The sequence below is a fragment of the Phyllobates terribilis genome, unplaced genomic scaffold, assembly GCF_046119375.1.
Source record: "Phyllobates terribilis strain yellow unplaced genomic scaffold, ASM4611937v1 Scaffold_3__8_contigs__length_932513732, whole genome shotgun sequence".
Lineage (NCBI taxonomy): Eukaryota > Metazoa > Chordata > Amphibia > Anura > Dendrobatidae > Phyllobates > Phyllobates terribilis.
This window is the reverse complement of record NW_027362763.1, coordinates 29,297,180-29,310,050: the sequence shown is the minus strand read 5'-3', so window position 1 is coordinate 29,310,050 and position 12,871 is coordinate 29,297,180. Positions and strand designations below refer to the sequence as shown.

Here is a 12,871-nt window from a genome sequence, read left to right as displayed (position 1 = left end):
TATTATATAGAGTCATTACACACAGAGGGATCTATTATATAGAGTCATTACACACAAAGGGATCTATTACATAGAGTCACTACACACAGAGTGATCTATTATATAGAGTCATTACACACAGAGGGATCTGTTATATAGAGTCATTACACGCAGAGTGATCTATTCTATAGAGTCATTACACAGAGAGGGATCTATTATATAGAGTCATTACACACAGAGCGATCTATTCTATAGAGTCATTACACACAGAGGGATCTATTCTATAGAGTCATTACACACAGAGGGATCTATTCTATAGAGTCAATACACGCAGAGGGATCTATTCTATAGAGTCATTACACACAGAGGGATCTATTATATAGAGTCATTACACACAGAGGGATCTATTATATAGAGTCATTACACACAGAGGGATCTATTATATAGAGTCATTACACACAGAGGGATCTATTATATAGAGTCATTACACACAGAGGGATCTATTATATAGAGTCATTACACACAGAGGGATCTATTATATAGAGTCACTACACACAGAGGGATCTATTATATAGAGTCATTACACACAGAGGGATCTATTATATAGAGTCATTACACACAGAGCGATCTATTATATAGAGTCATTACACACAGAGGGATCTATTATATAGAGTCATTACACGCAGAGCGATCTATTATATAGTCATTACACGCAGAGGGATCTATTATATAGAGTCACTACACGCAGAGTGATCTATTATATAGAGTCATTACACGCAGAGGGATCTATTATATAGAGTCATTACACGCAGAGTGATCTATTATATAGAGTCATTACACAGAGAGGGATCTATTATATAGAGTCATTACACACAGAGGGATCTATTATATAGAGTCATTACACACAGAGGGATCTATTATATAGAGTCATTACACACAGAGGGATCTATTATATAGTCATTACACACAGAGGGATCTATTATATAGAGTCATTACACACAGAGCGATCTATTATATAGAGTCATTACACACAGAGCGATCTATTATATAGAGTCATTACACCCAGAGCGATCTATTATATAGAGTCATTACACAGAGGGATCTATTATATAGAGTCATTACACGCAGAAAGATCTATTATATAGAGTCATTACACACAGAGAGATCTATTATACAGAGTCATTACACGCAGAGGGATCTATTATATAGAGTCATTACACACAGAGAGATCTATTATATAGAGTCATTACACACAGAGGGATCTATTATATAGAGTCATTACACACAGAGAGATCTATTATATAGAGTCATTACACAAAGAGTTATCTATTATATACAGTCATTACACACAGAGGGATCTAATATATAGAGTCATTACACACAGAGGGATCTATTATATAGAGTCATTACATACAGAGGGATCTATTATATAGAGTCATTACACACAGAGGGATGTATTATATAGAGTCATTACACGCAGAGAGATCTATTATATAGAGTCATTACACACAGAGAGATCTATTATACAGAGTCATTACACGCAGAGGGATCTATTATATAGAGTCATTACACACAGAGGGATCTATTATATAGAGTCATTACACACAGAGGGATCTATTATATAGAGTCATTACACACAAAAGAGATCTATTATATAGAGTCATTACACACAGAGGGATCTATTATATAGAGTCATTACACGCAGAGGGATCTATTATATAGAGTCATTACATAGAGGGATCTATTATATAGAGTCATTACACACAGAGGGATCTATTATATAGAGTCATTACACACAGAGGGATCTATTATATAGAGTCATTACACACAGAGGGATCTATTATATAGAGTCATTACACACAGAGGGATCTATTATATAGAGTCATTACACGCAGAGGGATCTATTATATAGAGTCATTACACGCAGAGGGATCTATTATATAGAGTCATTACACGCAGAGGGATCTATTATATAGAGTCATTACACGCAGAGGGATCTATTATATAGAGCCATTACACGCAGAGGGATCTATTATATAGTCATTACACGCAGAGGGATCAATTATATAGAGCCATTACACGCAGAGGGATCTATTATGTAGAGTCATTACACACAGAGGGATCTATTATATAGAGCCATTACACGCAGAGGGATCTATTATATAGAGCCATTACATGCAGAGGGATCTATTATATAGTCATTACACGCAGAGGGATCTATTATATAGAGTCATTACACGCAGAGGGATCTATTATATAGAGTCATTACACGCAGAGGGATCTATTATATAGTCATTACACGCAGAGGGATCTATTAAATAGTCATTACACGCAGAGGGATCTATTATATAGAGTCATTACACGCAGAGGGATCTATTATATAGAGTCATTACACGCAGAGGGATCTATTATATAGAGTCATTACTCGCAGAGGGATCTATTATATAGAGTCATTACTCGCAGAGGGATCTATTATATAGAGTCATTACTCGCAGAGGGATCTATTATATAGAGTCATTACACGCAGAGGGACCTATTATATAGTCATTACACACAGAGGGATCTATTATATAGAGTCATTACACGCAGAGGGATCTATTATATAGAGTCGATACACGCAGAGGGATCTATTATATAGAGCCATTACACGCAGAGGGATCTATTATATAGAGCCATTACACGCAGAGGGATCTATTATATAGTCATTACACGCAGAGGGATCTATTATATAGAGTCATTACACACAGAGGGATCTATTATATAGAGTCATTACACGCAGAGGGATCTATTATATAGAGTCATTACACACAGAGGGATCCATTATATAGTCATTACACGCAGAGGGATCTATTATATAGAGTCATTACACAAAGAGGGATCCATTATATAGAGTCATTACAGACAGAGGGATCTATTATATAGAGTCATTACACGCAGAGGGATCTATTATATAGAGTCATTACACGCAGAGGGATCTATTATATAGAGTCATTACACGCAGAGGGATCTATTATATAGAGTCATTACACACAGAGCGATCTATTATATAGAGTCATTACACGCAGAGGGATCTATTATATAGAGTCATTACACGCAGAGGGATCTATTATATAGAGTCACTACACGCAGAGGGATCTATTATATAGAGTCATTACACGCAGAGGGATCTATTAAATAGAGTCATTACACGCAGAGGGATCTATTATATAGTCATTACTCGCAGAGGGATCTATTATATAGAGTCATTACACGCAGAGGGATCTATTATATAGAGTCATTACTCGCAGAGGGATCTATTATATAGAGTCATTACACGCAGAGGGATCTATTATATAGAGTCATTACTCGCAGAGGGATCTATTATATAGAGTCATTACACGCAGAGGGATCTATTATATAGTCATTACACACAGAGGGATCTATTATATAGAGTCATTACACACAGAGCGATCTATTATATAGAGTCATTACACGCAGAGGGATCTATTATATAGAGTCATTACACGCAGAGGGATCTATTATATAGTCATTACACGCAAAGGGATCTATTATATAGAGTCATTACACAAAGAGGGATCTATTATATAGAGTCATTACACACAGAGGGATCTATTATATAGTCATTACACGCAGAGGGATATATTATATAGAGTCATTACACACAGAGCGATCTATTATATAGAGTCATTACACGCAGAGGGATCTATTATATAGAGTCATTACACAGAGGGATCTATTATATAGAGTCATTACACGCAGAGGGATCTATTATATAGAGTCATTACACGCAGAGGGATCTATTATATACAGTCATTACACGCAGAGGGATCTATTATATAGAGTCATTACACACAGAGGGATCTATTATATAGAGTCATTACACACACTGGGATCTATTATATAGAGTCATTACACGCAGAGGGATCTATTATATAGAGTCATTACACACAGAGGGATCTATTATATAGAGTCAGGTTCTGGACAGGAATAATGGAGGGAGCTGGTCGCCCCTTTAGGGTCCATGAAGGTGTGAAAATGACCTCCGCAAAGTATATACAGTTAGGTCCATATATATTTGGATAGAGAACATTTTTCTAATTTTGGTTCTAGACATTACCACAATGAATTTTAAACAAAACAATTCAGATGCAGTTGAAGTTCAGACTTTCAGCTTTCATTTGAGGGTATCCACATTAAAATTGGATGAAGGGTTTAGGAGTTTCAGCTCCTTAACATGGGCCACCCTGTTTTTAAAGGGACCAAAAGTAATTGGAAAATTGACTCCAAGGCTATTTCATGGACAGGTGTGGGCAATCCCTTCATTATGTCATTCTCAATTAAGCAGATAAAAGGCCTGGAGTTGATTTGAGGTGTGGTGCTTGCATTTGGAAGGTTTTGCTGTGAAGTAAACATGCGGTGAAAGGAGCTCTCCATGCAGGTGAAACAAGCCATCCTTAAGCTGCAAAAACAGAAAAAACCCATCCGAGAAATTGCTACAATATTAGGAGTGGCAAAATCTACAGTTTGGTACATCCTGAGAAAGAAAGAAAGCACTGGTGAACTCATCAATGCAAAAAGACCTGGGCGCCCATGGAAGACAACAGTGGTGGATGATTGCAGAATAATCTCCATGGTGAAGAGAAACCCCTTCACAACAGCCAACCAAGTGACCACCACTCTCCAGGAGGTAGGCGTATCAATATCCAAATCTACCATAAAGAGAAGACTGCATGAAAGTAAATACAGAGGGTTCACTGCACGGTGCAAGCCACTCATAAGAATCAAGAAGAAAAAGCCTAGACTGGACTTTGCTAAAAAACATCTAAAAAAGCCAGCACAGTTCTGGAAGAACATTCTTTGGACAGATGAAACCAAGATCAACCTCTACCAGAATGATGGAAAGAGAAAAGTATGGCGAAGGCGTGGTACAGCTCATGATCCAAAGCATACCACATCATCTGTAAAACACGGCGGAGGCAGTGTGATGGCGCGGGCATGCATGGCTGCCAGTGGCACTGGGTCACTAGTGTTTATTGATGATGTGACACAGGACAGAAGCAGCCGAATGAATTCTGATGTATTCAGAGCCATACTGTGTGCTGAGATCCAGCCAAATGCAGCCAAACTGATTGGTCATAGTTTCATACTACAGATGGACAATGACCCAAAACATAAAGCCAAAGCAACCCAGGAGTTTATTAAAGCAAAGAAGTGGAAAATTCTTGAATGGCCAAGTCAGTCACCTGATCTCAACCCAATTGAGCATGCATTTCACTAAACTTCAGACAGAAAGGCCCACAAACAAACAGCAACTGAAAACCCCTGCAGTGAAGGCCTGGCAGAGCATCAGAAAGGAGGAAACACAGCATCTGGTGATGTCCATGAGTTCAAGACTTCAGGCAGTCATTGCCAACAAAGGGTTTTCAACCAAGTACTAGAAATGAACATTTATTTACAAATATTTAATCTGTCCAATTCCTTTTGGTCCCTTTAAAAACAGGGTGGCCCATGTTAAGGAGCTGAAACTCCTAAACCCTTCATCCAATTTTAATGTGGATACCCTCAAATGAAAGCTGAAAGTCTGAACTTCAACTGCATCTGAATTGTTTTGTTTAAAATTCATTGTGGTAATGTCTAGAACCAAATTAGAAAAATGTTGTCTCTGTCCAAATATATATGGACCTAACTGTAGTTTCTCACTGACCACTTTCTTCCATGGTACAAAAAGAAGAACCGTGAACCGGGCCGTCCGTAGCAAAATCATCTTCACGCTGACAATGCCCCGTCTCATGAATGCTATGGGCACAAAAGGGGAGAAGATCCTGGTGCGGCTACCACCCTCCCCTGACCTCAGCCCTACTGAGAACCTTTGAAGCATCCTCAGCAGAAGATCTATGAGGGTGGGGGGCCAATCACATCAGAACAGCAGCTCTGGGGGCGATTCTGACATCCTGCAGAGAAACTATCGAAAGACTCAAAAGCTCAATGGAGGAGAATTGCGGAGGAGACGTCACAGAAGCTCCGATGTTACGTGGAGCGCAGCCCGGGGAGAGCGCGGCCCGGGGAGAGCGCGGCCCGGGGAGAGGTGTGTGACACAAAAGCTTCTGAGGTCAGTAAATCTGACCCGCAATGATCCCACCAATCACCGTTCTCAGTCCTTTACAACCTAGAAAACCTTTGGACTCTTGTTCTGCAGAAGAATTTGTTGCATTTTGAGTTTATTTAGTTTTGAAATAAATACCTGTTCTCATTGGGAGTTTTGTGCGATGAGATGCGAAATTCGGGTACATGACGGAGCAGCCGCTGTGCCCCCCTGACACGGGGGCCTGTATGTGGTGACGCACCTGACTGCAGACGTCCCCCCGTACACAGAAGCTCCTGACTACGCCCCTGACCTGAGTGTCACCCCCTGAAGAGCACGGGAGAAGAATCCCAGGAATGTGGGCACGTGGGGCCCTGACAGCGGGTGAAGGGGCCCCTCCAGCCGAGGACGTCTGCGGCCCCTCCAGTGTTTGTAGAAATGCCAGGAATGTGTCCCCTCTGACTCTCGCTGAAAATCCCGCATTTCCTCCATCGCAGCAATATCTTATATCACGGCCTGATTCTATGTGCTGAACTCCTCTGTGCTGCAGCACTGCTCATCCCAGACCTCCCTGATTCATGACTGGAATGCTAGAACTACAGTGTGTACTGACACAGGGGCAGCAGAGAGGTGACATCACTATAGAGCTCTGGGTACGGTGCCCCCTATGAGCAGTGTAATGGCCGCCCATGACCCGCAGACACTCACCTGCCGGCTGTCGTCCATCTGCCTGTAACTCTTGCGGGGCGTCTCTTTGTGTTCTGTTTTGGTGCTGGGATCTTCTCCGAGAGCCGCCCTGCTCCGGGCGACAAGAACATACATGACCGCTGTGACGACACAGCTTCTAATCGGCCAGACGTCTAAATTCGTTAGGCCAGGAGAAATACACTATTGTCTTTGTGTTGACTTTTGAATTTATGTATTTTTCTTTGGTGGATCGGGAAGATCGACTATTATTTGTATAAACCTGAATGTTGACACTTGAGTTTATATTTACGGCAACTTATTGTCTGTAGGACAGCAACTCATGGTTAGGGAATAATGATGTTTGTTAATATGCTAATAACATATTGTACTAGGCCAGCTAACTGTTGATTTACAGAGCAGGGGGATACAAACTATGCAAATTGATTAAATGCTCAAACAATGAGACCTGAGCCCTGCACTTCCCCCCCTGACCTGTGAATGATGACCTGAGCCACTAATGTAAATATAAAAAGGGATTTCTATCCTGCTGGAAGGAGAATCAGAGAGACTCTTCAGGACAGTAGTTTGGTAGCATAGCTCCATCATGAGGGATATAGATTTGGATTCAACAGGATTCCAGCCTAAGGGAACACGGCCCTGGCTGGAAGGATACAGATCTGCTCCATAATGGAGTTTTACCACATTGTCTGTCTACTGGAGAATGGGGTTGTCTGAACTCCATTACATGTCTCCAGCTGCTGCTTTGTCTCTCCTTGCTTTACACTGCAGTACTGCTTGTTCAGAGTTTATATTTTAGCTATATGATAGCTAAGATCACTGGCTCAAGGTTAGTTGGACTGTCTGGGGTAGTCAGAAACCCCCCTCTTGGCTCACGAGTCTCTTGCTGCTCCTCTGTCCCCAAATGCTTTACACTGCAGCACTGCTTTATCAGGCTCCTTACATATTAGCTCTACTAGTCACAACTAGTCACTGCGGCGCTGCTTCATCAGACTGCCTATATTTTATCTCTGATTTATTAGGTCTCCACACTTGTCTGCTGGAGGCAACATTAAGGCCACGGCCCCACTATCAGTGTTCGGTCAGTATTCGGTCAGTATTTGTTCTCAGGAGTGGGAGCCAAAACCAGGAGTGGGTGATAAATGCAGAATTGGTGACTTGTTTCTATTAGACCTTTTCTCTGATTGTTCCTCACCTGGTTTTATCTCCCACTCCTGAGAAAAAATACTGACCGAATACTGACCGAATACTGATAGTGGGGCCGTGGCCTTACGGAAAATCTAGCTTCTATCTCACTACAGGCTCAAGCTGCGGTCCTCCTCCCCCATGCTTTACACTGCAACTTTGCATTCAATTAATTAAATTTTAATTAACTGATGCACAATGCAGAACAACCATATGTATGGTTTAAGGAGAGCCCCGTGCGTAAGGGGAGCCCCGTGTGAAAGGAGAGCCCCGTGTGTAAGGAGAGCCCCGTGTGCAAGGGGAGCCCCGTGTGCAAGGGGAGCCCCGTGTTTAAGGGGAGCCCCGTGTTTAAGGGGAGCCCCGTGTGTAAGGGGAGCCCCGTGTGTAAGGAGAGCCCCGTGTGTAAGGGGAGCCCCGTGTGTAAGGGGAGCCCCGTGTGTAAGGGGAGCCCCGTGTGTAAAGGGAGCCCCGTGTGTAAGGGGAGCCCCGTGTGTAAGGGGAGCCCCGTGTGTAAGGAGAGCCCCGTGCGTAAGGAGCGCCCCGTGCGTAAGGAGAGCCCCGTGCGTAAGGAGCGCCTCGTGCGTAAGGAGAGCCCCGTGCGTAAGGAGAGCACCGTGCGTAAGGAGAGCCCCGTGCGTAAGGGGAGCCCCGTGCGTAAGGAGAGCCCCGTGCGTAAGGAGAGCCCCGTGCGTAAGGAGAGCCCCGTGCGTTAGGTGAGCCCCGTGCGTAAGGAGAGCCCCGTGCGTAAGGGGAGCCCCGTGCGTAAGGGGAGCCCCGTGCGTAAGGGGAGCCCCGTGCGTAAGGAGAGCCCCGTGCGTAAGGAGAGCCCCGTGCGTAAGGAGAGCCCCTTGCGTAAGGAGAGCCCCGTGCGTAAGGAGCGCCCCGTGTGTAAGGAGCACCCCGTGTGTAAGGGGAGCCCTGTACGTAAGGAGCGCCCCGTGTGTAAGGAGCGCCCCGTGTGTAAGGGGAGCCCCGTACGTAAGGGGAGCCCCGTGTGTAAGGAGAGCCCCGTGTGTAAGGGGAGCCCTGTACGTAAGGAGCGCCCCGTGTGTAAGGATCGCCCCGTGTGTAAGGGGAGCCCCGTGCGTAAGGGGAGCCCCGTGCGTAAGGGGAGCCCCGTGTGTAAGGGGAGCCTCGTGTGTAAGGAGAGCCCCGTGTGTAAGGGGAGCCCCGTGTCTCACCAGCGTTTGGCTTCTATCCTGGCTGTGATTCGGAGCCGTCGTGCCTGGATCCGCTCTTGTTGGTCCTCGGAGCTCAGCGATGGTCCAGGGGTCGCCGTCTCCTCCTCGCCCTCCGCAGCTATAGAGTCCCCGCTCATCGTGTCTGTGGGCATGTAAGGGGCAGAAGTGAGCGATCGCCATCAGTGAAGAAGGAGGGCTGACCGCTGACAACCACGTCCAAGAACCTGAAATGCAGCACCTGCAGCTGTCACTCATGTCTACCTGCTGTGGAGGGATTCAGTACATCTGGGCTGGGGACGCTGGAAGCAACTTCTATCATCTATCTACCTATATACAGTGGGGGAAATAAGTATTTGATCCCTTGCTGTTTTTGTAAGTTTGCCCATTGACAAAGACATGAACAGTCTATAATTTTAAGGATAGGTTAATTTTAACATTGAGAGATAGAATATCCAAAAAAATCAAGAAAATCACATTGTATAAATTAGATACATTTCTTTGCATTTTGCAGTGAGAAATAAGTATTTGCTCCCCTACAAAGTATTATGAGATCTGGCTCCTACAGACCAGTTAGACGCTCCTAGTCAACTCGTTACCTACATTAACGACAGCTGTCTTACATAGTCACCTGTATAAAAGACTCCTGTCCACAGACTCCATTAATCAGTCACACTCTAACCTCTACAACATGGGCAAGACCAAAGAGCTTTCTAAGGATGTCAGGGACAAGATCATAGACCTGCACAAAGCTGGAATGGGATACAAAACCATAAGTAAGACGCTGGGTGAGAAGGAGACAACTGTTGTTGCAATAGTAAGAAAATGGAAGAAATACAAAATGACCGTCAATCGACATCGATCTGGGGCACCATGCAAAATCTCACCTCGTGGGGTATCCTTGATCATGAGGAAGGTGAGAGATCAGCCTAAAACTACACAGGGGGAACTTGTTAATGATCTCAAGGCAGCTGGGACCAGAGTCACCAAGAAAATCATTGGTAACAAATTACGCCTTAAAGGTTTAAAATCCTGGAGTGCCCGCAAGGTCCCCCTGCTCAAGAAGGCACATGTGCAGGCCCGTCTGACGTTTGCCAATGAATACCTGGATGATTCTGTGAGTTATTGGGAGAAGGTGCTGTGGTCAGATGAGACAAAAATTTAGCTCTTTAGCATTAACTCAACTCGCTGTGTTTGGAGGAAGAAGAAGGATGAGTACAACCCTAAGAACATCGTCCCAACCGTGAAGCATGGTGGGGGAAACATTATACTTTGGGGGTGCTTTTCTGCAAAGGGGACATGATGACTGCACCATACTGAAGGGAAGAAGGATGGGGTCATGTATCACAAGATTTTGGCCAACAACCTCCTTCCCTCAGTAAGAGCATTGAAGATGGGTCGTGGCTGGGTCTTTCAGCAAGATAATGACCCAAAACATACAGCCAAGGCAACAAAGGAGTGGCTCAAAAAGAAGCACAGTAAGGTCATGGAGTGGTCTCGCCAGTCTCCAGACCTTAATCCCATAGAAAACTTATGGAGGGAGTTGAAGCTCCGAGTTGCCAAGCGACAGCCTCAAAATCTGAATGATTTAGAGATGATCTGCAAAGAGGAGTGGAGCAAAACTCCTCAACTACATCATCAACTACAAACAACATCTGACTGCTGTGCTGCCAACAAGGGTTTTGCCACCAAGTATTAAGTGTTGTTCGCCAGAGGGATCAAATACTTATTTCTCACTCATTTTCTTGATTTTTTTTGGATATTCCATCTCTCAATGTTAAATTGAACCTACCCTTAAAATGATAGACTGTTCATGTCTTTGTCAGTGGGCAAACTTACAAAAACAACAAGGGATCAAATACTTATTCCCCCACTGTATATCAATCCATCCATCTACCCATTATCTATCTCATCTATCACACACCCGGGGGCTCATCTGCTGTTAGTCTCTTGTGTCTGAGGGAAGTGACGCCCCCGGATCAGACTGTGCCGCTCCCCCTATAGGGATATAATAATAATGAGACACTGAAGGAGGAAGGCTGATCACTGGGGAGGGGGCTGATCACTGGGGGAGGGGGATGATCACTGGGGGGAGGGGGATGATCACTGGGGAAGGGGCTGATCACTGGGGGAGGGGGATGATCACTGATCACTGGGGAGGGGGCTGATCACTGATCGCTGGGGGAGGGGGCTGATCACTGATCGCTGGGGGAGGGGATCTGATCACTGAGGGAGGGGGCTGATCACTGGAGAGGGGGCTGATAACTGATCACTGGGGGAGGGGTGATGAACACTGATCGCTGGGGGAGGGGGCTGATTACTGGAGAGGGGGGTAATCACTGAGGAGGGGGCTGATCGATGGGGGAGGGGGCTGATAGATGGGGGAGGGGGCTGATCACTGATCACTGGGGGAGGGGGCAGATCACTGATCGCTGGGGGATGGGGCTGATTACTGGGGAGGGGGCTGATCACTGGGGAGGGGGATAATCACTGATCGCTGGGGAGGGGGCTGATCACTGATCGCTGGGGGAGGGGGCTGATCACTGATCGCTGGGGGTGGGGGTTGATTACTGGGGAGGGGGCTGATCACTGATCGCTGGGGGAGGGGGCTGATCGCTGGGGAGGGGGCTGATCACTGGGGAGGGGGCTGATCACTGATCGCTGGGGGAGGGGGCTGATCACTGATCGCTGGGGGTGGGGGCTGATTACTGGGGAGGGGGCTGATCACTGATCACTGGGGGAGGGGGCTGATCACTGGGGAGGGGGCTGATTACTGGGGAAGGGGCTGATCACTGATCACGGGGGGCTAATCACTGGGGGAGGGGGCTGGGACCCTCAGATCCCCCCAGATCGTTGCGAAGCTCTACTCCCGCCCCTTTAATAATCCTGCTTTAAAGGTGTTCTGTGGAGGGAAGGCTGAGATATGGGGGTATATGGGGGGAGGGCTCAGTGAGCTGGGGGCTACGGGCCGAGGGTACTGGAGACTTTACTGTGTGAGGAGGGAAGTATCCGGGGTCTGGGAGGTCCTCACTGCAGTCAGGGGGCAGTACTACTATGGGGGCGCTATGATAACAGGACCCGACCCTCCCGGGGTATCAGGAATTAATAGCGCTGTGAGGAGGGTCGGGGGTATTTTGGGGTCCCCGGTAATAACCACATCGGGCGCCCACCTCTCACCCGCTGCCGTCAGTTGATCTCCTCGGCGTTGTTTACGTCCTGTTACCAAGAGACGCTGTTCAGCCAATCACAGCGCGCCGCATGAAACTCCACCCCCTAAAAGGCCCCAGTAAATAATGCGCATGAGCAGACAGACCCGTCTCTTCTGCGCTTGCGCTGCGTCCTAGTCTGAGGAGTGACTGACACTCACTGCTGGGCGCCGCCTTCCGCGCTGAGCACGAGTGTGAGGCGTGTGTGTGTGTGAGGAGACGGCTGACACAGTCATAGTGTCTGTGTCCATGAAAGATCGATATTCCACAGTATGAAATGAATAAACCCATTAGGAAAATGCCCAAAAATGATAAATCAGATCAATGGTCACAGAGTGACGGCACCATGATCTCCGAAATAAGGAAGAAGTCCTCTAATCACAAACAAGTGCGAGGAGTCCGGAGGAAAGAAGCTGCTGCCACGTTTACTAGACTGGAGCCAGCGGCGCCCTCGTATCTGTACACTAGAGCCAGCGGCGCCCTCGTATCTGTACACTAGAGCCAGCGGCGCCCTCGTATCTGTACACTAGAGCCAG

General features: G+C 46.0%; 1 protein-coding gene across 3 annotated transcripts in view; it reads right to left on the bottom strand.

Annotated features, from left to right (window-relative positions):
• Positions 1-12,447, bottom strand: part of DRC1 (dynein regulatory complex subunit 1) — an 85,128-nt gene extending 72,681 nt beyond the window's left edge. The window contains exons 1-3 of one of the 3 annotated variants that reach the window (XM_073673801.1): positions 12,307-12,447; positions 9,133-9,274; positions 6,770-6,857 (exon numbers count right to left, since the gene is read on the bottom strand). In XM_073673801.1, the coding sequence (XP_073529902.1) occupies positions 6,770-6,857; positions 9,133-9,269 (225 nt within the window). In that variant the 5' untranslated portion in view covers positions 9,270-9,274; positions 12,307-12,447. Of the gene's footprint in view, positions 1-6,769; positions 6,858-9,132; positions 9,285-12,299 lie in introns of those variants that run through there. The other 2 variants (XM_073673800.1, XM_073673799.1) reach the window with 2 other exon arrangements.
• Between the last annotated feature and the right edge of the window lie 424 nt (positions 12,448-12,871).